The following is a 26054-nucleotide window of genomic DNA, read 5'->3' as shown; positions in this document are numbered from 1 at the left end:
CGGAACATTACTTTAAGAATGTCAGCCATGGGAAGATCCTTCAGAGAGAGTGGATGCCAGACGGGAGGAGTATTATGGAGTGATGGAGGGATAATGATGCAGGAAATGAAGGGATGCAGAAGGTTAAACTGCGAAACTGAAGCTTGAATCAGTGGCTCGGCTCCAGAATCCAGTCTTGTTGTCTACTGTATGCATAAGCGGGTGCCGGCATTGGAACTGAAATAAACCCTCATAAGCAAAAACATGCATCCGTTTCAATCATCTGGCCATATTTCAACCCATTCTGATGGAATCAGCTCTGAAATGGCAAGGAAAGCACGTCAGCGTTTGTCATGGCTGATTTGAACGCTCTACACATCTGCACATATAGTGCTTGACAGACTTGATTTGCAAACGATTACAGTAGAGTTTGGCAAACTTGTTGCTTTACTAATTCCGTGATGCTCTATTTTGCAAAAAATAAATACAAAGCATGCATGAAAAAGTCATGTTAATTAGATTTAGCTATGTTTAATCCTTTTTTAGTACTGTGCATAATCAAGTATCACAGAACATTAATAATGAGCAATTCTCTCTATTTGTCCACATTTTTGGATGATTTTTTTTTTTTTTTTTTTTTTGTGCTTTCTATGCTAAGTGTACATACATTCCTGCCTTGCCATTGTCCATGTAAAAATGATATGCTATCATACTATTTATTCATATTTAGAATAATCTTTTAAGTTTTCATTTTAATTTTAGTTTACATTTTAGCAATTTTTATTACTTTTTTCTTTTCATTTTCTTTATGCTTTAATTTATTTTTATTACATTTTTAGTCATTTTTGTACTTTAGTTTAAACTTGTTTATTTCATTTAGTTGCCAATGCAACCTTTTTTTATTCTTCTGTTAAGCTTTATCTAAAGTTTTTGATCTAATATTATTTGTTGTATTTAATTTCAGCTTTATTTAAATTACAGAAAGCAATTTTAAAAATTTTATTTTTAGTTAACAGTAACAACGCTTGTGCCAATGGCTAGAATTAGTCTGAAACGAGTGAATAATTGAGCTTTATACGCTTCAGACCTGCCGTCATGTTGCATGCTCTCTCGTGTTGCCTGAAGTCTCGGAGTCGGCCGCTCACTATAGCGTTTGGAGCACAGCCTGATGTGAACGACTAACATGGATTCATCCAGAGCCGCTGCGGAGACTGAAGACCACTGATCTGAGCGGTTTGTGTCGCGAGATTTCTCCTCCCTACCATATTATGCTAAGTAGAACACTTTAGCTCCTTCAGACCGAACTCTATTAGCATGATTTATGAGGATGTGAAGCCATTCTGCATGTCATCAGTGTAAACAAGAGTAGGCCTACGCCAAGTCATGTTTTTAAACACGTGTACAACACACACAAGATGCAGATATCGTTTTATTATATATTAATATTACATTATATATTTCTTATGAAGAGTTCAGATGCAAAAGCCTCTAAGTGCCATCTGAAATTTTCTTATAGAATGATCATTTTTATCAAGCTTGTATATTTAAGTTCTGTAATTTCACTTAAATGACAATTAATAGGTCATCTTCATTGCCATTTAAGTGAAATTATTGAATTTAAATATACGAGCTTGATAAAAATTATCATTCTAGAAATGTTCAGATGGCACTTAGAGGCTTTTGCATCTGAACTCTTCATATAGTCTATTGTAATTGTTACCTACAATAAATCAAATTATTATGGATACATTTATATAATTCAGTATTTTATTATATTTTATTAATATATAAATATTATATTTATTTATGGTACACTAATGTAATTTAAAATATAAAATGATTTACTTAAAACAATTCGGTAACACTTTAGTTTAGGGTCCAATTGTCAATAAACTAGTTGCTTATTAGCATGCATATCACTGGAATATTGGCTGTTTATTAGTACTTATAAAGCACATATTAATGCTTTATTCTGCACGACCATATTCTACATCCCTTTATCTTACCCAATACCTAACCTTAAAGGACAAGTTCGGTATTTTACACTTAAAGCCCTGTTTACAGATCGTATCTGATGAAATAGAACGGTTAAGATTAAAATTTGGACACATGCTCCTGTCCCGAGAATTTTAGGTTTATTTCGCTTCCCCCCACCACCCCCAGAATGGTTGTCTATATGCACTGGAAGATTCCGTCCTAAAAACACATTAAACTTTCGTTTACAAAGACGTGAAACTCACCGAGTGGTCAGGGGTGTTCACTGATATGTTCCCTCAAAAATCGCTGAAAAAGATGCATTCCAACAGGTTTTATCGTAGTTTTTGTCCATCTCCATTGACTTAATAGGACGTGCTGTGAGACCGCAGCACCTTTACGGTATTACTCCGCCGCTTCTTCTTCTGCTTCTTCTGTGTATTCAATGAAATGCCCGTGGTTTGCTTGCAATTGGCAAAGGTGCATTATCGCCACCAACTGGGCTGGAGTGTCTATTATTCAAGCTCTCAACGGAAGAATCACGGGTGTGACGCGTTTGGCAAAATAGGTCCACAAAAGCGAAATAAACCTAAAATTCTCGGGACAGGAGCATGTGTCCAAATTTTTATCTTAACTGTTCTATTTCATCAGATACGATCTGTAAACAGGGCTTTAAGTGTAAAATACCGAACTTGTCCTTTAACAACTACCTTACTAACTATTAATAAGCAGTAATTAGGAGTTTATTGAGGCAAACGTCTTAGTTAATAGTTAGTTAATGGTGAGAATTGATGACCAACATTAGGTAACACTTTATAATAACTGCACGCTATTAATCATTAGTTAAGCATTAGTAAACAGTTAATTCATCATTTATAAAGCATTAATAGACATTAACAAGCAGTTTATAAATACAGTTATAAATGCAGTATTGTTAATTTATAAGCATATCTATAATGTGTTTAATAATTGTGTTTTCATACTTAATTAATGATCAATTTATCATTTCTAAATGAAGTATTTCATTATTTACACACCGGTTATTTAGGAGTTGTCAGTGGTTCATAAGATCACTTAGAAAGTGTAAGTAAATTATTAATAAACTGTTTAAATACATATTATTATTCAGACATATAGTAATAGTTACTTAGTGTGTTAATAAATGGTTTATTAACATGTATTTCTACTGTAATTCAGGGTTAATTTGGGTAGTTATAAAGCATTTAGTAGTGGTCAGTTCACTATGTTTGTGAGCTAATCTAAAGTGAGGACTAGTTATGCTTTGTAAAGCATTTATAAAGAAGATTTAAAGGCTGTTAATATTTTTATGTTCTGTATCGCTGTGTTGTATTTGTTTACTTTTTCTGTTTAGAAGAAAACTGAGTCTTTAAATCTCCTTTATAAATGCTTTACAAAGCATAACTAGTCCTCACTTTAGATTAGCTCACAAACATAGTTAACTGACCACTACTAAATGCTTTATAACCCCCTGAATCTACTACATTTACCTACACTTTCTAAGTGATCTTATTAGCCACTGACAACTCCTAAACAACCGGTTTGTAAATAATGCATTACTTCATTTAAAAATGATAAAGTGATCATTAATAAATTAAGAAAATACAATTATTAAACACATTATAGACATGCTTATAAATCAAGAATACAGCATTTATAACTGTATTTATAAACTGCTTATTAATGTATATTAATGCTTTATAAATGATGAATTAACTGTTTACTAATGCTTAACTAATGATTAATAGCGTGCAGTTATTATAAAGTGTTACCCAACATTATTTATGTAATTGCTACATTAAAATAAAACAAATTACTATGAATATATTTATAAATGTATAGATTTGCCATGCATGAAATATTCCCCATATAAAAAAATGTGCTGTATTTCAATAAATCAGCGAATAAACAGCAGCCCTGGCATGGATCAGTGCAGTGACATGAATGGGATAGATGGCTAATAAAATGAACTGTTGAGCATGTTGCTTCAGGACTTTCTCCTGCCACTCGGCTCATCCAGAGGGATTGGTTCTCTCTCCTGTCGAGTGTTTTGACTGGGCTGCGTGTAATTAGATTGTGTTTAATCCTCGCCTTCGCTTCAAAGAGAGCTGCTAAATTAGATTGTGTGTCTGTCGCTGGTCTTCTCACAGGAGAGCCGATGTATATCTACAGCTCTGCTTAGCTGTCCTCTGTCACGCTTCTCACATTTATGCTACATCAGAATGAATCAGGCAGGATATTTCTCTTTTTTTTCGGGTTTGCATGCTTGTTAAATGGCTAGCTCTTCCAAAAAAGCACAACATGCGATATAGAAGTCAATGGTATGACTCGTGTGCTTTCAAGTCTTGTGAAACTCTTTCTGTTAGTTATCTTGCATTGTGCAAAACAAGCTCTCTGGCGATTACTACCTGTCAATTACCCAGAATCCCTTATGCACGCACTTCAGCTCTCATTGCACTTTAAGATGGCCATCCGCCCACTGGAGACAAAAACACTCTGAGAAGCGCTTAACAGTCTGACCTTTACACACTCAGACACACTTTTCTGCTCCGGCTCCTCCTGCAGAATGAGTGCGTCTCACTTAAGTTCACTCAGCTGCTGTGAAATGATAGGATGGCGTTTTGTCATATTGTTTGTGTTTGTCCTGTCTATTGAATAAGAACTCCATCTATAGCTTTAAGAAACTAGTACAGACACAGATTCTCAGCCGCTGTAGAGCACCTGAAGTCAACTGTCATGAAAGTTGCCATTATCTACTCTCTCATGCCGTTCCAAACCTAGATAATGTTGTTTTTGCTATTGAGCATAAGGTTAAAAAAAGTTTAAATATATGTAGAAATAAATCAACTTTATGCAATTTTTTCCCAATGCAATGATTGTTCATACACTGCAGATATGATCACTGTATCTTAAAATATTAGTATTTTAAGTAGGCTATCTAAAAATACTTAACCACAACTAATATTATTTTAGATATTACTTTTACTATATATTCCTTTAAATATATTCCTTTAAATATATATATTTTAATAATATTTGTTCTTATTATTTTAATATTTTATTGTAATATTCTTTCAATTCTTCATTATTTATATATATATATATATATATATATATATATATATATATATATATATATATATATATATATATATATATATATAATTTTTTTTTATTTTATTTTTTTTTATCTTAAGATTTTCTCATTTTAAGTTGTTTACTTAAAATAAATGAAATAAAATCCTAATACCTTGTGCAGTGCTGGTTTTCAAGTAGATTTGTTGTGCAATAGCCAAACACAGGTTTTTTTATTATAATTTTTTTTATTCTAGCCTCTAGCTACAGCGGAGGGGAAGAAAGTCAGTGAATAAAGATTAGCATATTGCTTTTTTAAAGACTGAATTTATTGCACGAGTCGTACAGACAATTTTATGGTACTTTAAGGATGTTTTCTTGTCCTTAAATGTTTATGAACTGTTGTTAAATGCAAAAGAGCTGCATACAGATTCCACAGAAAAAACAACATCATGAGGATGTGATTGGACATGGCCTCAAGTAAAAAAAGATTTTTAAAATTCGAATGAGATATTCCTTTAAATCCGCAGAATGTTGTCCCGTGCTCTGTGATGAGGGTGTCCCACTCAGGTCCTTAATCTATTCCTGTCAGCGAGAGTATTTCCTCTCCTTTATCTTGCTCATTACTCACACAATCTGTGATTAGGCTGAAGTTGATCTCTGTAAGCTCAGCATGCTGTTCTAGCTCACTTGCTCTGGCTTTAAACAAAATGCAGCAACCAACCTGTAAATAATGCATGCGCTGTTCCGACACGTGTCGCAGTTGGCCGTGTCCTGTCCGGTCCGATAGGAGAGCCTGTGAGGAGATAAAGAGAGAGGACGAGTCATTACACAGGCTGTTTGGCCGCTCCGCCTACCCGTTCACCGCTCCCTCGTTCACTCTGTCGTTCCTCATTATCAGCTCACGGTCAATACACGCAGTGGGAAAGAGATGTTAGCATTCTTCACACCCGGCGTTCTGCAGAGGACACGCAGGACGCCGACTGTGTTTGTGAGTGTAATCAGAAACGAGAGAACAAAACGGCCTTGAAATTTTTGTACGGAGACACTGCAGAAATGTCAACGCACAACACTGTGCTGCTTTTGTGTGATAACAGGAGGTAAAATGTGCTGATACGTGTGGCGTATAGCTCTGTTCCAGACTCTAGCGACTGCTGTGGTTTACGTCATGTAAGATAGCATCCTGACTGAAATGAAACTTCACAAGAGACTGCATTTTACAATTAATTCCAAAAATGTGTATAAACTTTTCATTAACCCCTAACATAGGGGTGTAACGGTACACATAAGTCACAGTTCGGTATGTACCTCAGTTTTGGGGTCACAGTTCAATATGAGTTTACATGCTTTACTCTAATTGATGGATTGACCAACGCTGTACAAATGCAATGGCTGTTTTCAAACGCATTGGTTTGATTATGTGCCGTGCGTAGCCTACGCTGTCATTTGAGGTTTTCATTAGCTTGCGGTGACCATGGTGGATGCACAAAGTTCAATATTACGCTTTTTGGAGAAATCATGGAAAGATGAGCGAGAAGGAGAAAAAGTGGCATCTACATCTGAGCCTGTTTCACTTTTCCTCGAGTGACACCTGACACTTCTCATTTCCAGGACACGCGTATTTCATCCCTGGACTGTAGTGAGACTTACGACACAAAGCGGCACAATGCCAAATGATTTTGTCTCATTTTAACTGGGAACAACTTAAAATACTCCGTAATTTATGGTAATACATCATTCAAAACTATAAAGTGTATACTCGCAATCAGGGTAAATTAAGACCTCACTGGGCCCCGGGGCTACGAGTTACTGCATAGAATTTTTTTTATGTCAATATGACTTGCTAATAGCGGATAGGGGTGGATAATGAGCAAAATGTTGTCATTATACGAGTAATTTTATCTTACAATAATGATGAGGAACTCTTTTCCAAAACGCGATAAATCCATTTCAATAGTTTTCAGGAAAATTAAATTTTTTACCTAGACCCACACATTTTGTGAATATTCAATTTATCCTTAGTTTTTTTTGGGCTCAGTCTGAACATGTTGAACACTGATCATTAAATCAAACAACAATATTGTTGATGATTAATTTAAAGGTTTTTTTTTTTTTCATTTCAAAACGCTATAAATCCATCCATTTGTTTCCCCAAAACGTTATAAATCCATCAATTTTTTTCCAAAACGCTATAAATCCATCATTTGTTTTCCAAAAATTGATGGTTTGTCTCTTTTTAAAAGTCTTTTGTCTTTTATTTTTCGTTTTCGCATTTATGAGGAAAAAAAACAATGTTAGGCATGACAGTTCTCCATTACAGAAGCGGTACTAAAAGACTTTAAAACTTTCACAGAGACCTCAAACAGAAAGCACAAAGCCTTTCTTTAAATCGACTTTCGTTTTGTATTAATTGTATCTTAATTTTTATCCATTTTCCATTAACCAATTTCCTGGATTTAATAGCCTAAATAAAAAGTAGGCTAAATATAGCCTATATAATCAAGCCGGCGCCTGAACTGGAGCTTAAGATCATCCCGAAACTCAGCGTATAAAAGGTAGCCTACTCGCCTCACAGACCTACACATTTTTGAAACATATCTATTATCTACAGAAAGCTTAAAATCTTTACTTTTAAACATAACCATTCAAAACAAAATAAAACTATGTAATCGAAATGTGCATTTCTCTCCGGTCCGGCGCATTCACTACTGAAGATCGCGAGTGAGTAGCCTATCGTCAACTTCATCTTTGCAATAAACAAATAAAATGTCTCATTGCAATATTTTACATATTCATAATCATTACTTGCTGGTTCTTTGTGACAGCTTTTAGGTGCCGTTTATGAACGTGTCACTACTGCATCAGCACCGAAAACACTGCGTGAGTAAGATGTGTGGTGTGACTCGTGAGTAAGGAGGGTCAATTGCAAACGGTCAATTAATAATATTGATAATGATACCATGATAATGCATGTAATTTACGGCAAAGCGCCACCAAGTAACAGGGCTGATTTGTGTGGGGCGTGGTAAGGCTTTGGCAATCTGGCTAGTCAATATGCTCTACAGCCAATCACGGGCCCCCTCCTTGCTCGGGCCCCGGGGATTTAGCCCCGCCTAGCCCTATGGTTAATACGGCCCTGCTCGCAATAAAAACAAAACATTGAGCTTTTGTAAAATAAAGAAAACACACAGGATGACACTTTCTGTCCTCCAAGTTTCCTTTCCGTGAAAATTTGTGGAGTGATTCACAACAATTAATCTAAACTCAGCGTATATAGGCTAGTAGCAGTCTCTTGCGTGCCATCTGAACTCTTGTTTTGGGATGGTGCATAGATCATCTGCTCTTTTCCTGTTGTAGCGGCTAGCAAACAGTGTTGCATTACCAGTGTTGCATTACGGTTCTGGACGAATACATGTACCGTTACACCCCTGCCATGTAATATTTGTGATTTAACTGTAATCTATTTTAAATAATAAAGTATATTTGTGATAAATTATTAAAATGTTATTAAAATATGTAATATTTAATATTAATTAATATATATTAAGACACTTATTTTATTTTCAGTAGCTCTGAGCTCACCACAAAATACTCTATTAAAGGCACACTATGCAAGATTTGTACCTTTTATATAACAGCTTCAAAATCATTTTGATGGTAAACGAACTCGTAGTTGAGCGAATCATCGCGATAGAAAAACGGGGGACGCCGCTGGCATGCCAACTCTCGCGAGAATCACGACCTGCTTTACGGCACGACGTCACAAACATCAACAACATATGAAGCAGCCTCTCTGGAAGACACTAGCACGCATTTCAGACGTGAATCATGGCAGAGTCGACGAAGAAAGCGCGGTCGGAAGAGTGCAGAGAATACAAGTACTCCACGGCGACTCTAGGGGGCGCTGTTTGAGAAAACCGGAAACTGCATAGTGTGCCTTTAATAGCCTTCATTTCAGGAGAAGGCTTACAATCTGTCACCCCTTTTGACCTTTAACCCAGTTCCTGAGTCCACAGGAGCATGATTTGACATTGCCCAACAGGAGATAAATGCAGATATGTCCACTGCACATGTAGTTTGCATGATCACACTAGCCTCAGGCCTACAGAGGAACATTGAATATGATCTGACAGTAGAGTTCATGGCCGCTTTTAGTACTCAGGAATGACCATGGAGACTCTACCCTTGGCTTGATTCCTTCACAAAATCCTGTGGGTTGGACCAGAGGGGGATGATGATATAATTTCTGCTGGAGATTTGCTTGATGCGATCATCCTCACCTAAATCAGACTGCGCTCAGGGGGGCGGAAACGGACAGTTCAGTAACTAAACCAGTGCTTTTTTTTTTTACCAGAGTTTCACTTTTATCAGTCATTCTCTTAAACTGTAGAACTTTGTATGTAAATATTTGATTCAAAGCAAATTATAATCAGCCTAGAAGTGTGTAATGTTTGTTGAAGCGGAAAGCTGTGTTCCTGAATTACTTCATCGCTGTTTTGTACATCAGCAATCAGCGTCACGTCGGCTCTCTTAACAGCATGAAAAACAAAACTGTTATTCAAATGCTGAATAAATTATACATAATACTAGAACGCATCTCATAATAGTCGCTTCACTGTCACTCACTGGAGGTTTGCACGCTTTCCCGAGACTGAGCCGCACAGTTCAGCACTCGCTGACTCGCTGACTCGCTGACCAGTGTCTCCTGCTTCACCACTGATGAATCTTCAACACCGCGCTAAAATAATTCATATCTTGCTCAAAGTTGTGCTTGAGAGTTTTCAGTGTGATGTGAACGTTATGGGATAATAATATTAAGACCAGAATACATGTCTTGCTATTGACTTTCTTGAAAGTTTGCCCACATAAATGTACTCTACTTTTCAAAAGTTCAGTAAGATTTGTATGCCAAACAAATGCTGCATTTATTTGATACTGTAAAATAGTAATATTGTGAAATATTATCGTAACTCAAAAGAACTGTTTTCTATTTGAATATAAAATGCAATTTATCCCTGTGTATTTTCACCATCATTACTCCAGTCTTCAGTGTCACATGATCCTTCATAATCATTCTAATATGATGATTTGCTTCTCAAGAAACATTTCTGATCATTATCAATGTTGAAAACTTGTGTGCGGCTTAATATTTTTGTGGACACTTTTTGCATTTATTTGAAATGGAAGTCTTTTAGAACATTATAAATGTCTTCACAGTCACTTTTGATCCGTTTAATGCTTCCTTGCTGAAGTATAAATATCCTTAAAGTGAGCGGGAACATCTCATTCACTTTCTAACATATAATTAATATCTGTGATCTCTGTCTCTTAGGTTAATCATTCATTATAAAGTTGTGCGTAGTGAAGTTCATCAAACTTAAATGGTTAAAAGGTTGTTCTTATGACTGGAGAATAAATATCTTATTCCGCATATTTAATTGTAAATATTAAACTTTGAAGCTGTATGTATGTGTAATGCTTGTCGTTTTAGAGGTATATTGGTGATCTTTTGCCTGGTAACTGAGTCTTACTTCCCTTCCTCTCGGTGAACAGTAGTCAGTGTTTACATCTGATTCTTAGTCTCTTGTATGTGTTTGTGTTGGCTTTGATTATGCCCGGTTTGCTCCCTTGAGCAGGAGTTGCTGAGCTGAATATTTCTAACGTTAATAAATGTTAAAACAAATATCATAAATATTCTTTCGTCAACATGTTTTCACTGCCGTTGGCGGTAACATTTCGTCTTTCCAACTCCATCTGTGTGGAGACGTGGGGTCAGAAATTTCGAGAAGCTGCACTTCCAGTGTTGGCTGCCATTAGTAATTACCGCCTGTCGCCGTAACAATTGCTTTGCTGGCAAGAATGCGGCGACCCATCGACCACTCCAACTTGTCCTGTGATGGAGGGCCAATGTCAGACTGACAGGAAGCCGACGGAGTGATTAATAACTCTGATGAGGCATGTTGTCATATCTGTCGGTCTCTCGTACTGTCTGTTTCTTCACCTATACACTCTTTCTCTCATTACTGGAACTTTCCGGCCAGAGTTTTATTTTGTACTCGTGTATGAGTCAGAGTTTGTACTGTGGTAAGCTCTGGTAGTTAAACCACTCTTTAACTCATGCTTTTGTTGTGTTTAACTTTAACCCAGAATATTCCTTGTTTATTGTTTTGTCTAATTTTTTTTGTAACCTTTTTAGTATGCTTTTATTTTAATTATTATTATTATTATTATTATTATTATAAAATTATTATTATTATTATTATTTAAATTGATGCATTACCCCATATTATTATTATTTTCTTTAAAGACTGTAATGCATTTCATTTGGTAATGCATTATTTTGGTTAATCCATTGAGTTCTATATTATTGAATTTATATATATATATATATATATATATATATATATATATATATATATATATATATATATATATATATATATATATATATATATATGCACATGGATATATGGATATATGGATATATATATATATATATATATATATATATATATATATATATATATATATATATTCAATGTTTAATATGAATTGAATAAATAAATAAATAAATAAATATAATTTTGAATTTCTTGTAAAATTTGCTATTATGAAAAATACCATTGCCATGATTAAAGAGCTCGATTTGCTGATTTTTATATTAATATAATAATAGTTTTGTTTAGAAAGCATGATCAAACCATTTCCATACTTTCCAGTATTTCCTTACACCTATAGTTTTTGTTTTTACACTTATAATACAAATAATTTGACTTTATTATTATTTATCAAAGTACTAGTTTTATTCAGCAGGCTGTGAAACATTCAATTATTATTGTTAAAAAGCAAAAATGGAACAAAAAATGTAAAATGCTTCTCCGTATTGGTTATCAGACACTTGACCCTATCAGTTCTGAAAAAAAAAAAAAAATGAAAATCAGTATTGAGTGATTTAGACCAGATTAGGATTTATTGCTTTCGTGAACAGGACTGGAGTTTGCATTTGTATCCCAATCCCCTTTTTTTGGGGCAGCTTGATCGTTCAGAAAATGAATTGTGACCTCAGATGGACTGTGCAAGCGAAACGGCCTGGTCCTCTGTGACTCAGAGAGAGTCTGACTCTGTTTTTTGGTCTGAGACTGCCTGGTTTTGGGCAGTAGCTCCTCTCCCACTCGGCCGTTAACAGCGATCTGTCTGCGACCCCTGAGCTCTGCACCTGCTTCCTTAAAAGGTCAAACTGCGGGGCTCATCGTGAAAAAGAGCGGGACACCGGTGGCCATTTTGAGAGCATGTGAAGTGCTGTTTGGTGATGCGTGGGGTTTATCTGAGGCTAGTTTCCGTGCCTAATGGGGACAGTGATGTATAGCACTGCTGCTGAGAGCCCGGGTTTGGACAGGAGGGCAGAATAATGTTTCTCACAAGGCACTTGCTGCCAGTGGTGATCAGACCGAACCCTCCGGAGCGAGGCAATGTGTTAGAATGTAAAAAGGAAGTCAATTATGTTGTATACACAGAGAGAGAGAGAGAGGGAAGGTCTTTGGGACACAAGTTGAATTCTCCCACAAAGGGCACTCCATTATTGGGCTCCATATTTGTGCAGATAGCATTGATTACTATTTAAATAGATTTTCAGAAAGTTCAGAAAATAACAATTATTCTTATGCAGTATGCATTTCAGCGAGGCCTGGTTATGATGATGATGATGTATAGACATGTCATCCAGATGAGATGTTGCATGCAACACTAGATTATATATGGCTATCAGTGGGCAGATAAATATTAATTCACTCACTCACTCACTGCCTCTGTGTGCTCCTTTCTCTACCCAGATATAAAAGCTGCTGTTGGTTAATGAAGATGTGAGCAATGAACTCACGGCTCAATTGACCCTTCGCAGGGAGTTTGATTGACAGGCGATCTGACCAATCATAATCCGCCATCCCCCGAAACCACCATTTTTGTCCGACAAAGCAGTCAGGAGAGTTAGTGGATTAACATTGGGGGATTTGAACTTGAAAAACGGAGTGTACTGATGTCTTTCCGTGGTTAAAACAACTTTCCTTATGTTCATTCATGTTTATTTGATGCTATAAATGAACTAGAAGGAAGAGATGATCGGTTCATGAGAAGCTTTAACTGAGGCTCTACAGTCTACAGCGATCTGTCAGACACATTAAAGAGCCACAAAATGCTATTTATTGTTTAAATATCTTTAAATGACCAAATTTGAAAGGTGAGACTTTGTTTCATATCCAAAGTAACCTGGTCTGTCCTATCTGTCAGTGTGTTGTCTGTGTCCTCTCTGCTCCGGGACGTGTTTTTCACTGCGTGAGAACATGATGTGTGGCGTGAGAGCGGCGTGGCTTGTCGGACATAGCAACGGTAACTAAAGGGGGCGGGTCTTTGCGAACGGTCAATTGGACTCGGAAGTGATGGGGCTTTTTAGTTTTATGGACGTTGCCATCTTTGAAACTACTTCAGTCTCTGCCGCTATGGTTATTGGTATGAGAATACGGGCTTGACTTCAGTTACACGTTCATTCATACAGTATTCGAGACGCTACTGTAAGTGGCTGTTTGAACGGGACATTTCGAGACTCACACCTGTAAGTAAATGCGGTTGTCAATCCCAAAAGCTGACAGTGTGAACAAAGCTTCACTCACTCACTCGTGCAACGTAAGCAATGACGCACATCCGAGTCCATGAGACGGAGGGAAGTTAGCGAGTGAAAGGCATACAAATATGGAGTGGAACACAGCCATACTCAATCACTCGCGCACTCACTCAATCAATCACTCACGCACTCAATCAATCACTCCAATCAATCAATCAATCAATCAATCACTCACTCACTCACTCACTCACTCACTCACTCACTCAATCGCGCACTCACTCACTCAATCAATCACTCACGCACTCAATCAATCAATCAATCACTCCAATCAAGCACTCCAATCAATCAATCAATCAATCACTCGCGCACTCAATCAATCAATCAATCAATCAATCAATCAATCAATCACTCAATCATTCACTCAATCAATCAATCAATCAATCACTCAATCATTCACTCAATCAATCAATCACTCAATCATTCACTCAATCAATCACTCAATCATTCACTCAATCATTCACTCAATCAATCACTCACTCACTCACTCACTCAATCAATCAATCAATCAATCAATCACTCTGTGGTAAGACCTATTTGTATAATCGTGAATTAAATATTAATGAATCTAATGTTGTTAATGAAATCGTTTCATTCATATATTTGCTTTATTTAGATTTTATGAATATGTGGTTTGCTTGAATTATAAATTATGCTTAGATTATTTATGTTTCTTGAAATGATTTAATCAATGTTTAATATGAATAAGAAATTGAAAATGAATTTTAAAAATGAGTTTAAAAATAATGGAATATATACTATTGTTATTGGGATATATATTTTGGAGAGCTCATACTTGTACCACCTGACCGCTGTACCTGTACGACTGCGAGTAGAACGTCTCACGTTGTTATCTCGAAGTTACGGTGAGTACGACATGGTGTGAACACATTGTTTAATGTATTGCATGTTTTAAGTAAATGTTATTTTTGTTTGTTTCCACGATTCACTTAATGTTTGTTTTGATCATTAAGTAATACATACCACGCTTTTTACTGATAGTACGCACAGTTAAGCTACACAACCGCTAGCATTCCCTTTGATCCTGTAGCAACTTTTTGAGTCAAACGCCTCTTTTCATGCTTTTGAACACATTGAAAAGATAGTACTACATCACGCCAGCGGTAATGTAACAGATGTAATTATGAATACATTCACCTATGCCCTCCAGTCACACTACGTCTGTCTTTAGTCATGAGAATGACATTTCTGAGTGTGTGGAATGAGACTAATGTTGCGTATCCACACAAGCATTAACTGTTTCTGCATTGAATGCAGGAAAATGCACTTTCTCAAACCTGAGCTGGGGAATTGAAAACTCTGCCCTGAGAATACATTAAAATATTACTTTAAGTGTAAAATGTGCAAAAGCATTATCCATAAGAAACCTCGGAGGCATTTGCTGACGTAACGTTAGATGATATCCTCTCTTAAACCTATAGGCTGAGCTTTATTTGTTCATGTGAAGCGTACCATTAGACGTTTATATAAGTGCTTATACACTGAGGCTTTATACATTCTTGCTAAAATTATTAATGCATCGGATAATGCATATATATTATGCAAAATACATTCTTTTTTTGTTCAGGCTGTGGTCCATTGTCCCATGATTCTCAGAGTTTGTGGTTGAGCGGATCTCTAAACATGATGATGTCATCCTCTGGATCAGTTGTTTATGAAATCCTTTTGCTGTGACCTTAATTATGCTTCAACTATATAAAGTAGACATGTAGTCTTGCGGGTAATTAATGCCGTTTATAATCACTATCCTGGCAGGGTTCCAGTCCTTACATCCCAAAGCATCTTAAGGGAAATATGTGTGTGTATATGCGGGAGATTGAGTCAGCTTTCTGTGCAAACTAAAGTTTTGCTCACTTAACCTAACCAGCCTCAAACATTGGATTTAGTCTTGTAATATCATAGTGTTTCTCTAAATTGCATGCAAACTTAAGGGGCTCACTTAATGTGTAAATGCTGAAATAATCAGTGTGTTATGCCTAGCTGGGTGGGAGAAAGATAAATGTGGTGTTGGAATATTTTAAAGTGGTAGTTTAGGGAGATTTGCATGATGCCCTGCTGTGGGAATGAGATGGTTTGTCATTGATTGGCTCTGACTGTAAATATTCAGTTGTTATGCACGTAAATAATCTTGGGAAACAAAATGTCCCTTTTTTTTTTTTTTTTTTAATATACTGCAGAATTTTCTCTCCTTTGTGAGGTACTTCTACATTTTAACAACTTTCTTTTCTCTCTTAAAAAGATATGTCATTGCTTAATGTGTCTGCCACGAAATGGAACCGATTCAGTTGTTATATTAAATAGGTGCTCTTGAAAGTTAAAGGCGTTTGGCATCATTAGTACTATACAGTATTTAGAAGGCCTCTAGCAAATTTCCCAGGTTGAGTCCAAGGTAATACAAGTCAATATGAAAAAGAGTGCTGCTCTTAAAGTCTTTCTAACCACCCGAAGAAGCACTTATTCATCCTAATTAGACCTACTATAGCAGTCAGTCTGAGAACCAAACAATACTTGGGACTGATGTAAAGTGTTGAAATAGTTTCTTGTATCCCATGCATAAATGTATAGAGACTATAAGTAATCCATCTTTTTGTCAACTTCCTGAACAATGTGCATTGTAGCTTGTTAGCACTTTCAACACACTGTATTGGGCATGAGTTGTGGATGTTTGGGTAAATGCATGTGGAAATGCAATTCTGCTTGGTACAATTTTGTTGGCACACAATTTAAAGACTTGCTAACCAACCAAAGATTGACTGATCCATTCTAATTAGACTTACTGTAGCAGTCAGTTTGTGAACCAAACAATGCAATTGATGTAATGTTATTGTGTGTGTGTGTGTTTCTTGTATCTCATTCATAAATGAAAATAAACGTTCTGAACAAATGTGCATTATAGCTTGTTGGTGCTTTCAACACATTGCAGTTGACATCTTAGGGGAAACGTGTATGGAAATACATTTCTGCTTGGTGCAATTCTGCGGTTACTATTTGCATGCTGGTTAATGTACAGCGTCTTACCCTTCTCTATGAGCTTCTCCTTTTTCCAGCTCCTGAATGACACCCAGCAGCACTTTAATGGTTTCCTGGCTGGAGCTGATCATGTTTTCCATGGCTTGGAGCTGCGCTTTAACATCCCCATCCTGATTGACAGGCACTATCTGCTTGCACGCCTCATTATCCGTCCGTAGAGTTCCCGCTCCCATGACCCCCCTGCACGGAGGTGCCGGCATGGGAACGGCTGTGGAGGAGACCGGAGTCACCGGCGCCACCTCCTCCATGGCCCGCAGCGGTCGAGCTGACAGTGTACCCACGTGGCACTGGACCTGCGTCGTGCAACTGGCCCGCGGGAGCGTCTGTGACTGCAGGCCGTTGAGCTGCAGTGCCGCCTTGCGTTTGCTGCGCTCGGTCGGACTCTCCAAGCACTCCACCTGCGTGAGGGAGTTCCACGCGATGGGTCCCGTCACTTTGGAGGAGGAATCCTGGAGAATATTCCCAGCGCTCTCCCCAGAGTTCAGCAACTGCAGCTTGCCTGAGCGATCAAGAGTTTCAGAGTCTCTCCGGAAGCCCTTACTCTGTTTACTTCTGACGCTACACATCTGATAGTCCGAGTGGTCCGCTCCCGCTATGGTCCTATCAGTCGGACAGGGAAGAACCAGAGCGTCCGAGCACGGCCCGTCCGTTCTCTCCAGACACTCCCTGGCTTGCGGATGTTGCTCAATGGTTGCAACACACTTGCTGGTGTGCATTAATGCTTTTGTTTTCCTCAGATTATGAGAGGGAGCACACTCCCTGCTCGCCACGGTAGCTTTCGCCCTCTTCACATCAATAACAAACCCATCGTCCTGGTCCTTACAGCTCTCCACCGCAGCGGCATGCTTGACCGTGTGTCCTTTCTTTCGCTCAAATGGAAAAGTCTGGTAACGCTTCCTAAGATCCGGTGAGGTTTGCACTCCAGTGCTTTTGGTGACATTGGGAATTGATCGGCGAGCTGGGACGGTCATGTACTTGCGGTACGCCACCTTGTAGAGCGGCTTCCCTCCTCGGGCCGCAGCGGCCTGTTCGTTCTGGGCCTCGCAGATGTCCTTGAAGCGCACCTGAAGGGCCTTGTTGCGCTTGCGCACATGTCGGCTTTCGTCTGACGATCCTTTGACCTCCAGGGCCATGGAAGCCGCTGTTGCCTCTGAGTCCGACTCAGAGTTGGTGAGCGTGCATTTACCAGCGTCCTTGCTCACCATGGTTCCTGCAAACACAAACGGTAGAGATATTATTAGTTGAAAGAATGGTGCATTTGCTTTCAGCAACTGTATCTTGCATGAAATTGTGTTAGTAGATTAGATCTGTGCTTAAATGATCTGACACAAATGTGAAAATAATAAGTCATGTAACCACAAAAGGCCACAGCTGCAACATCTTTCATCCACTGGCTCTATGAACATTTCATATACCGAATTAGCGTCCTCTCTCTCGCTAACCTGCTCGGCTTGTTTGCGGTGAAATTTATGGAGCAATCTCGTGAGTGTTGTCTTAGCCCGTGACTTGTTTGTCTTTGACAGTTAATTGCATCTCTTAATCTCGTGTGTTCCTGAAGCGACCGCACGCAGGGAGAATGATAGGAGTGAAACTGCGTCATCTATCTGCCTCCCTGGGGTTCACCATACCTCAGCTAACTAATAGAAAGAGAGACACTGTCTGCCCTGTGATTCAGCAGCATCACCCTGACAAACACTTCCAGCTTCCCTCCGGGGCCTGTGTGTCAAACTGCCTTTTTTTAGTGCCATGATTCGTGGAAATATAGGAGTGTGTTTGATGCTCTGCTTTTTGAGATCATCTGTTTTGAGCATTTTATCTTAAGCTTAACTAGTAACTATATAATGGATGGATGGATGGATGGATGTATGGATGGATGGAGAGAGAGAGAGAGAGATTGATAGAGAGAGATATAGATTGATAGAGAGAGAGATAGATTGATAGATAGATAGATAGATTGATTGATTGATGGATAGATAGATATGCTTTCAGCAATACATTTCAAGAACAATTACTGTTGAACTTCTCTGTTATTGTCAGCTGTTTTGTTATAAAGTGTAGGTCTCTGTTTTTTGTGTGGACTATGATGGTTTTGTGAAGTTAAAGGGCAGGTTTATTGCGCACATAACAATAAAGTGAAAATTGTTTTAAAAACATGTCTTGAGACCAGTTCTGTTCTTTTCTGTTGCACTTCATCGAGCTGTTATTGAACACAAGAATGTGTCATAATGGTGTGTATTTGACATGAATCAGCCTAATTATATCAGGCTTCCTTAAAACCGACTTGCCTTTCACACTCACTGGTCCATTATGACTTTTGCACATCCCTAGTTTTTTCTGGCTGCTTTTTGATTGACTGTGTAGATTTGTTTTCTTCTTCCATAGGAAGGGAAAGATAGTCATGCAGTGAGAAAAACATACAGGAAAATGAGTGTCTTTCTTCAAGGTTACAGTTTGAGTGTTGTGAAGTTTGCAGTGATGGCTAACGTTACTCAAGCTGGGTGATATCTGAACACTGTAACCCAGGACTTTTGAACCAAATCTGATTTCCGCTCCAGTAACCTTGTCTTTCAAATATGAAAGATTCACAACAACAGATAGGAACCATCTGAAGCAGCAGCTTTAAACCTTTAGTGTGGCCTAGGATATCTTTAGTCTTATCGTGTAGATCAACCTATTGTGTTCCAGTTCCCCTTTTAACTATTTAACGAGTAGTCCTACAATCTCACCCACATTCCCCCTCAAGTTTCTGCGATATTCAGTTATTTCCTTCAATGTGCAATACTGTAGGTAGGTAGGTAGGTTAGGTAGGTAGGTTAGGTAGGTAGGTAGGGCAAAACAATTCTAATAAATGCTGTTCTTTTGAACTTTGTTCATCCAAGAATCCCCAAATTGGGGTTTCCAAAACAAAACATTGAGCTGTATAACTGTTTTCAACATTGATGATAATCAGAAATGTTTCTTGAGCAGCAAATCATCATATTAGAATGATTTCTGAAGGATCATGTGACACTGAAGACTGGAGTTATGATGCTGAAAATTCAGCTTTGATCACAGGAATAGATTAGTTTACAATATATTCAAACAGAAAACAGTTATTTAAAAAAATTATATTTCACAAAGTGACTGTTTTAACTGTATTTCTGATCAAATAAATGCAGCCTTGGTGAGCAGAAAAGGGTTTTCTTTCAAAAACATTAAAACATGTGGCATACCTTTTCCCACCTCCTTTCCATGAACAATTCTTAAAATATCAGCACACATCTTCTTAACAAGCCACACAATTTGAGTAATCATTCGACTCTGTAGCACAAGCGTTGTGGTGCATGTTGCACGGCAAAGTTTAATATGTGATATTAGTGGTTTCTTCAAATCACAAACCCTACAAATGAGCCGTCTGAAACACCACTAAAAATGTCTCATACAGGTAGTCTTGTGCACAATGGTAGACGGCGGGAAATAGAAGTCCATACAGGAACGGCAAACATTCTTGGAATTCAATAATATCTAATCTAATAGAGTCTGAGATACCTCTCCGAGTTTACATGCACGCTGATCTCAGAGTTACTTCGCTGCACTTCTGCAGGAGTGTCATGTTGAACATCTCTAATGCTCTCTGCACTATTGGATTATGTCTATTACTCTAAATCATTTGGTAAGGGCCTTGAGAAAGGAGAGATAAACCGATGGTGACAGACCCTCGCCCGACTACCCATCTTCAACACCCGTTCGAGATCGATGTGAGCTGCAGACATCATTACAAACCTTCAATACAGCATCCAAACACATGCTTGCCTGTACAACACACAAACAAGATCAATGCAGGTGCTAGGAATCATGGGTTTGTATTAATACTTGAAATCCAATCTGCAGTCGACTAAACAATTGTAGGCATCTCTCCTCCTCCTCTTTCCCACTAACTTCTGAACGTGATGTATTGCTAGGATAACCCGGTTGTCAGGGAAAGCCTATCCCAAATGCATTTCCAGCTCAATTAATCAGAAAGGCTATTGCCGACAGCTCGAGTCCCCCAAAGATGCATTAACAGCCCTGGGATTATGTAAACAGAAAGTCGCGGCTTTATTTACATAAGACTCTAAAGAATTAATTCATCAAATTATTATTCTCACAGTTGCCTCGTGTTTGATATTGTGGTGTCATAGCAACCGCCGAGTGGTTTCTGTCCTGGGAAGGGTATTTTAAGGAACTTCCTGGTCTTTGTCAACCTGAGCTCTTGAAAATAATCTTTATCTTTGAAGACCCTGAAATGAAAGGTGGAAGATGGTAAACGTAATAAAGTGGGTTTATTTGCACACTGGTTTCATTAGTGCTGTTTGCTATGGCTTGCATTTTCAATTTGCTGCTTCCTATTGGTGATTTTATTTTTTTTTTTTTAACCATGTTGTTTGTTATTGTTTGTATTATTATCAGGGCTTGACATTCACTTTTTTTGCTCATCAGCCACTGTGGCTATTGGTTTTCCAAAGTTTTGACATCGATACCATGGAGAAAAACTGTCATATAGATGACAAACTCTTTAGTTTTCACGCCAAAGAGTTAAAGTAGGAGAGTGTTCTTTAATCCAAACATGAAGTATGGAAAGGCGAGCAGCATACAACATTATGGACATTGTTTTTGTTTCCGGCACACAATTATTTACACCAAGGATACACAATCTGGGATCCAGTGGCACTTTAATCCCAAAAGATTTTTCAATTTCCTGAACAACCGAAGACCAGAATGATGCAATTAGAGTATATATAGATATTTTTAATATTATCTCATAATTTGGCAGCAGGTATATTAGGCTGCTGTCACTTTAAGACCTGACGCACAGATACTGTTACACATGCGTTTTCTTTCTCAACTTTTTACGTTCAATAAGCAGCGAAAAAGAACTTAATTTAGTACTGAGAGGCGGCTTTATGTGCGCATACTTTTGAGTTTGAGCACAACATATGTGGGAATGCGTAAAATTATGCAGAATGCGCAAAATCCCATGCCAAAATTCAAGCCCTGTAACACATTTACATTTACATTTATTCATTTAGCTGACGCTTATATCCGAAGCGACTTACAATTGCTATATATGTCAGAGGTCGCACGCCTCTGGAGCAACTAGGGGTTAAGTGTCTTGCTCAGGGACACATTGGTGTCTCACAGTGGATTCGAACCCGGGTCTCTCACACCAAAGGCATGTGTCTTATCCATTGCGCCATCACCACCCCTTGCACCCCTTGCGTAACACACACAATATTCACCCAGAGCAAATGAAATGAGCGAGTAAAGGGACGCAGGTTTGTGTGTAACTCGCTGTCGGAGAGATGAGAGAGAAGGAACAGCTGGTATCCTGTATCTATTCTGCGGGAAATGAGTATTGGAAGTGTTTCAGATATTTCAGTATCTATGCATTGAATAATCTATATTTTTGACAACACTATAATGCACTTAGCTTATTATTTCAGATGCCCTTGTAAAAGGAAACAATATTATGGTGAATTTGTTGGTAAACAAATAAAACATCTTTGTTTACCAAAATGCATTAGTTGTATATTTTGTCTTCACCTGTTGGATGTGCAAAATACAATTCAAATTCTTTCACTCGATTTGAAATTCTTCTATTGTGAATTTTTCCCTGATTTAGAGACCTGAATATTACATGAACTTTGGCATCTAGCAATTTAGCAACCATCCCGTTGATGTGTGAGTTTTGCACTGTAAGCAACACATCTTCTGAAAGTCTCATTGTAATGTTATTCTTCTGTGTGTCATATATGATGTAAACAGCCACACAGAGATGGAGCACTGATCTGATCTGAGCTGAATTAAGCTTTCTAGCTCAGGACGGCATCATCTACGGTGAACAATGCATATTTAATTCTAAAGTCAGAGCAGGTTGTGCCGCTCTGAGTGAAGCGTGATCACTGTCGTCATGTGTCATCTGAAGCGTGCAGACCCGCAGCCATGTATCCAAGCACGAGTATCGCTGTCGTTTATGTGTCTTCGATTAAAGACCAACATCTGTTCAGTCACAGTCGTGTCTCTGCAGGCTTTTGTTGTAAGACAGCTGTCATCGACGTCACTAGTTCTGCGTTCAGGTTTTGCTCATGCATTACGGCAAAGTCTTCATTTTTTCTTGGTGACATGTTCATCTGACTCACACTGCTGCTTCCTCATGCGAACACTAACTACAGTATTCCAAACACACAGTCTTCTGAGAGAACACACTCGGATGGATGGATGGATGGACATCCTGTCCCCTCTGTCACCGGTCGGCTTATTTTTGCCAAAAAAATTAAGTGAACTGACCTGGAAACTGTCATCTGAGACCCTAGAATCTCTTTCTCTCTCTTCCTCTCTCTTCATCCCTTATTATTGAAGTCCCCCCCCTGTGGTGAAAATCAAGTTTTTAATGTTGTTTATATGTCTATGTGGTGTTTTTAATGTGCTTTAAGACAAACCATGTGCAAATTCATTGCTGAGTATTTTCTCCTTAAAACTGCAATGAACCAAAGACAGTCTGACATCACAAACTACCTCGTAACCAATCAGATCAACGTGTGATCGTCAACGAGTGGATCTCTGAGCTGAGTGAGTGAGTGGAGGCGGGGCTCATTTGCCTAGAGACAAGGGTGTAGAGTTACATTCAAGCAATTTTAAGGCATGATAATTTTCTTTTTTTCCACAGATTTTTTTTAAAAATGCTAATTTTGGTGATCACAGATAAGTTTTAAGGGATAAGATGATTCACTACAGGGGGACTTAAATAGTTCTCTTCCTGCTATCCAAACTGTCTATGCTGTCTTTATTTATTGACATTCATGTTGTTCCAAAAATAAAAATATTAGTACTTTTAGATTTAAATTGATGCCATTGACCAGTTGTTCAGTTTTAAACTACAGTTTTATAATTTTATAGTATTATTATTAGTAGTAGTAATATTAGTATTAATATTAGTTTCTGTATTATTTTACTTCTAAATTATTATTATTACTTTTAAAAAATTTGTGTTGTTGTTATAATGATAATTAGTTTTATGTTTAGAAGTTGCCATTGACAATGTTTTGACCTAGAGTACACCAGTCTTATGGACTATTTTTATGGTACTTTTTCTTTTTTGCAGCTTACAGAAACTTCTGGAAAAGAGCAGCTTGGACATTCTGCATAACATATTGTGTTTTAGTGGGGGGAAAAAAACCCTATATAATATTGAGTAAATAATGGCATTTGGGAGCTGTTGCTTTTGTTTCCTTGAGTTTCAGGACTGAGATGACATATCCTTCATATGCTTCTCCTGTGTTCACCGGCTGCGCATGCGGCTTGTTTCTGCACTCTTAATGATTGAGGTGTTTCATGTGTTTCCACAAGCACAGAACCACGTTTTAATCTAGCCATCTATTATTGTGCATGTTGAGAATGTGCTTTCGGGTTTGATAACAAATACAATCAAATGTGTTAATTATGTAAGACTAATAGCGTTATTCAGGAACCTTGGGTCATAATTCATATTCATGGCCCTACGTCTACAAGCTTTAATAAGAGAGGAAATCCCTCCAGTGGCTTATTTATTTCTTTATTTCCCGATAGCGTGGTATTGTTTGAGCACAGGGTGTCCTAAAACACTGCAGGAACAAATGAAACAAATGGAACTTCTAGACTGTGTGTGTGTGTGTGTGTGTGTGTGTGTGTGTGTGTGTGTGTGTGTGTGTGTGTGTGTGTGTGTGTGTGTGTGTGTGTGTGTGTGTGTGTGTGTGTGTGTGTGTGTGTGTGTGTGTGTGTGTGTGTGTGTGTGTGTGTGTGTGTGTGTGTGTGTGTGTGTGTGTGTGTGTGTGTGTGTGTGTGTGTGTGTGTGTGTGTGGAGAGCTCACCCTAATCCGGCTTTAGCTGCAGCATTTCTGTTATTTATTTATTTGGTTTGTTTGGTGGGTTTTCTCCTGGTGATTTCCCCTGCAGGATATTAGTGTGCTTTCTCAGAATGCGGCCTGTTCAGATACAAAACTGAAAAATAGTTCATACTGCACTTGTAATATGCAATATGACCGGGCTTAGTTAAAATAGTTATCTCTTTGTTCAGAGCTTTTCATCAGACATGCGAGTTTTGAGAGGGTGTGTTTTTATCAATCAGGGAAGCCATCATGTCAACCAAACCATCAATTTCTTCTCTTGTGACTCACACATATTGTGTTACTATACTGAATGTTTTAATTGCAGTTGAATACTCATAAATGTTCTCTCAGAAAATCTAAATGTAGCATTTTAAACGTATTAAAATAGTGCGTGGTAAATATTGTTAGTTATTTCTATGGTGCTGTAATTGTATTATCTACAGTTGATGTGGTGGTGCATATAATGAAAATGAGTAAATGTCATTAAGTTAATTTAAGTTAAAGAAAGGGATGGGCGGATGGATGGATTTCTATGGTGAGAAATGCACAAAAAATAACTCAAATTTTGTCGTAGTTTAAAACAGTCATGCATTTAATGTACTTACTATAACTTTAGTGAAAGCGGTTTCACTAAAGTTATAGTAATTAGTAATTACATTAAATGCGTGACTGTTTTAAACTACGACAAAATTGGAGTTATTTTTGTGCACTTGTATGCGAACACTGGACTACAGATATGCACAGAATAACATTGTGTTTGTGGTGGATATAGTCAGACTACTATATTGTGTGTGTGTGTGTGTGTGTGTGATCCCTGCTGCATTAAAGCCAGTGTATGGAGTCAAATCCTTTGTCCGTTAATCGTTTCTCTAATGCCATAAGATGAGCCCGTCCTTCTGAACGGCTGCTATTAGAGGATTGTGCTTCTAATAATTGTGGCTCCCTGACGCTGGGCCATTTTAATGATTCGTTGCTGTCATTTCATCTGGAGTTTGTGCGCTCAGCCTCGTTCCATTAGATGCGTCTCTTTAGCCTGTCTGTAAAGTATTACTCTTAGGTGGAGAGGACTCTTTAAACACTGGCTTTACGGCTCTGAGAGCTGAGAGATCAGATCTGCCCTGCTAGTTAGACATTTATTAACCGTTAAGGTCAGCCACACGAACTCATTGAAGCTCTGTAGATCAAGACTTTTCTGACTGTTCCAGTGTACACAAATTAATGAAATGATGGATAAACGGATCACTTTCATTTTCAGAGTCAGTAGATCATGTGCAACTAAAATATGAACATTCATGAGTCAAGAACATTCATGATTGATGGATGGATGGATGGAAAAAAAGTAGACAAATCAAAGGGAAAAAAATGTAATGGAAGAAAAGAATGGATGGATGGATTTGTAAGTC

The 26054-nt window shown here is 37.9% G+C and overlaps 2 protein-coding genes across 4 annotated transcripts in view; one reads left to right on the top strand and one right to left on the bottom strand.

Moving 5' to 3' along the window:
• The window catches only part of dock1 (dedicator of cytokinesis 1), a 245900-nt gene that overhangs the window by 123035 nt on the left and 96811 nt on the right, over positions 1–26054 (top strand). The window lies entirely within an intron of this gene.
• insyn2a (inhibitory synaptic factor 2A) overlaps positions 1–26054 on the bottom strand; it is a 49222-nt gene that overhangs the window by 15810 nt on the left and 7358 nt on the right. The window contains exons 2-3 of one of the 2 annotated variants that reach the window (XM_082151959.1): positions 16757–17978; positions 5771–5842 (exon numbers count right to left, since the gene is read on the bottom strand). In XM_082151959.1, the coding sequence (XP_082008085.1) occupies positions 5771–5842; positions 16757–17973 (1289 nt within the window). In that variant the 5' untranslated portion in view covers positions 17974–17978. Of the gene's footprint in view, positions 1–5770; positions 5843–16756; positions 21138–26054 lie in introns of those variants that run through there. The other variant, XM_082151958.1, reaches the window with a different exon arrangement.

This window comes from Leuciscus leuciscus (assembly GCF_965113295.1).
Source record: "Leuciscus leuciscus genome assembly, chromosome: 21".
Taxonomy (NCBI): Eukaryota; Metazoa; Chordata; class Actinopteri; order Cypriniformes; family Leuciscidae; genus Leuciscus; species Leuciscus leuciscus.
Note: the sequence above shows the minus strand (reverse complement) of the source record. Positions and strands in the feature narration are given on the sequence as shown.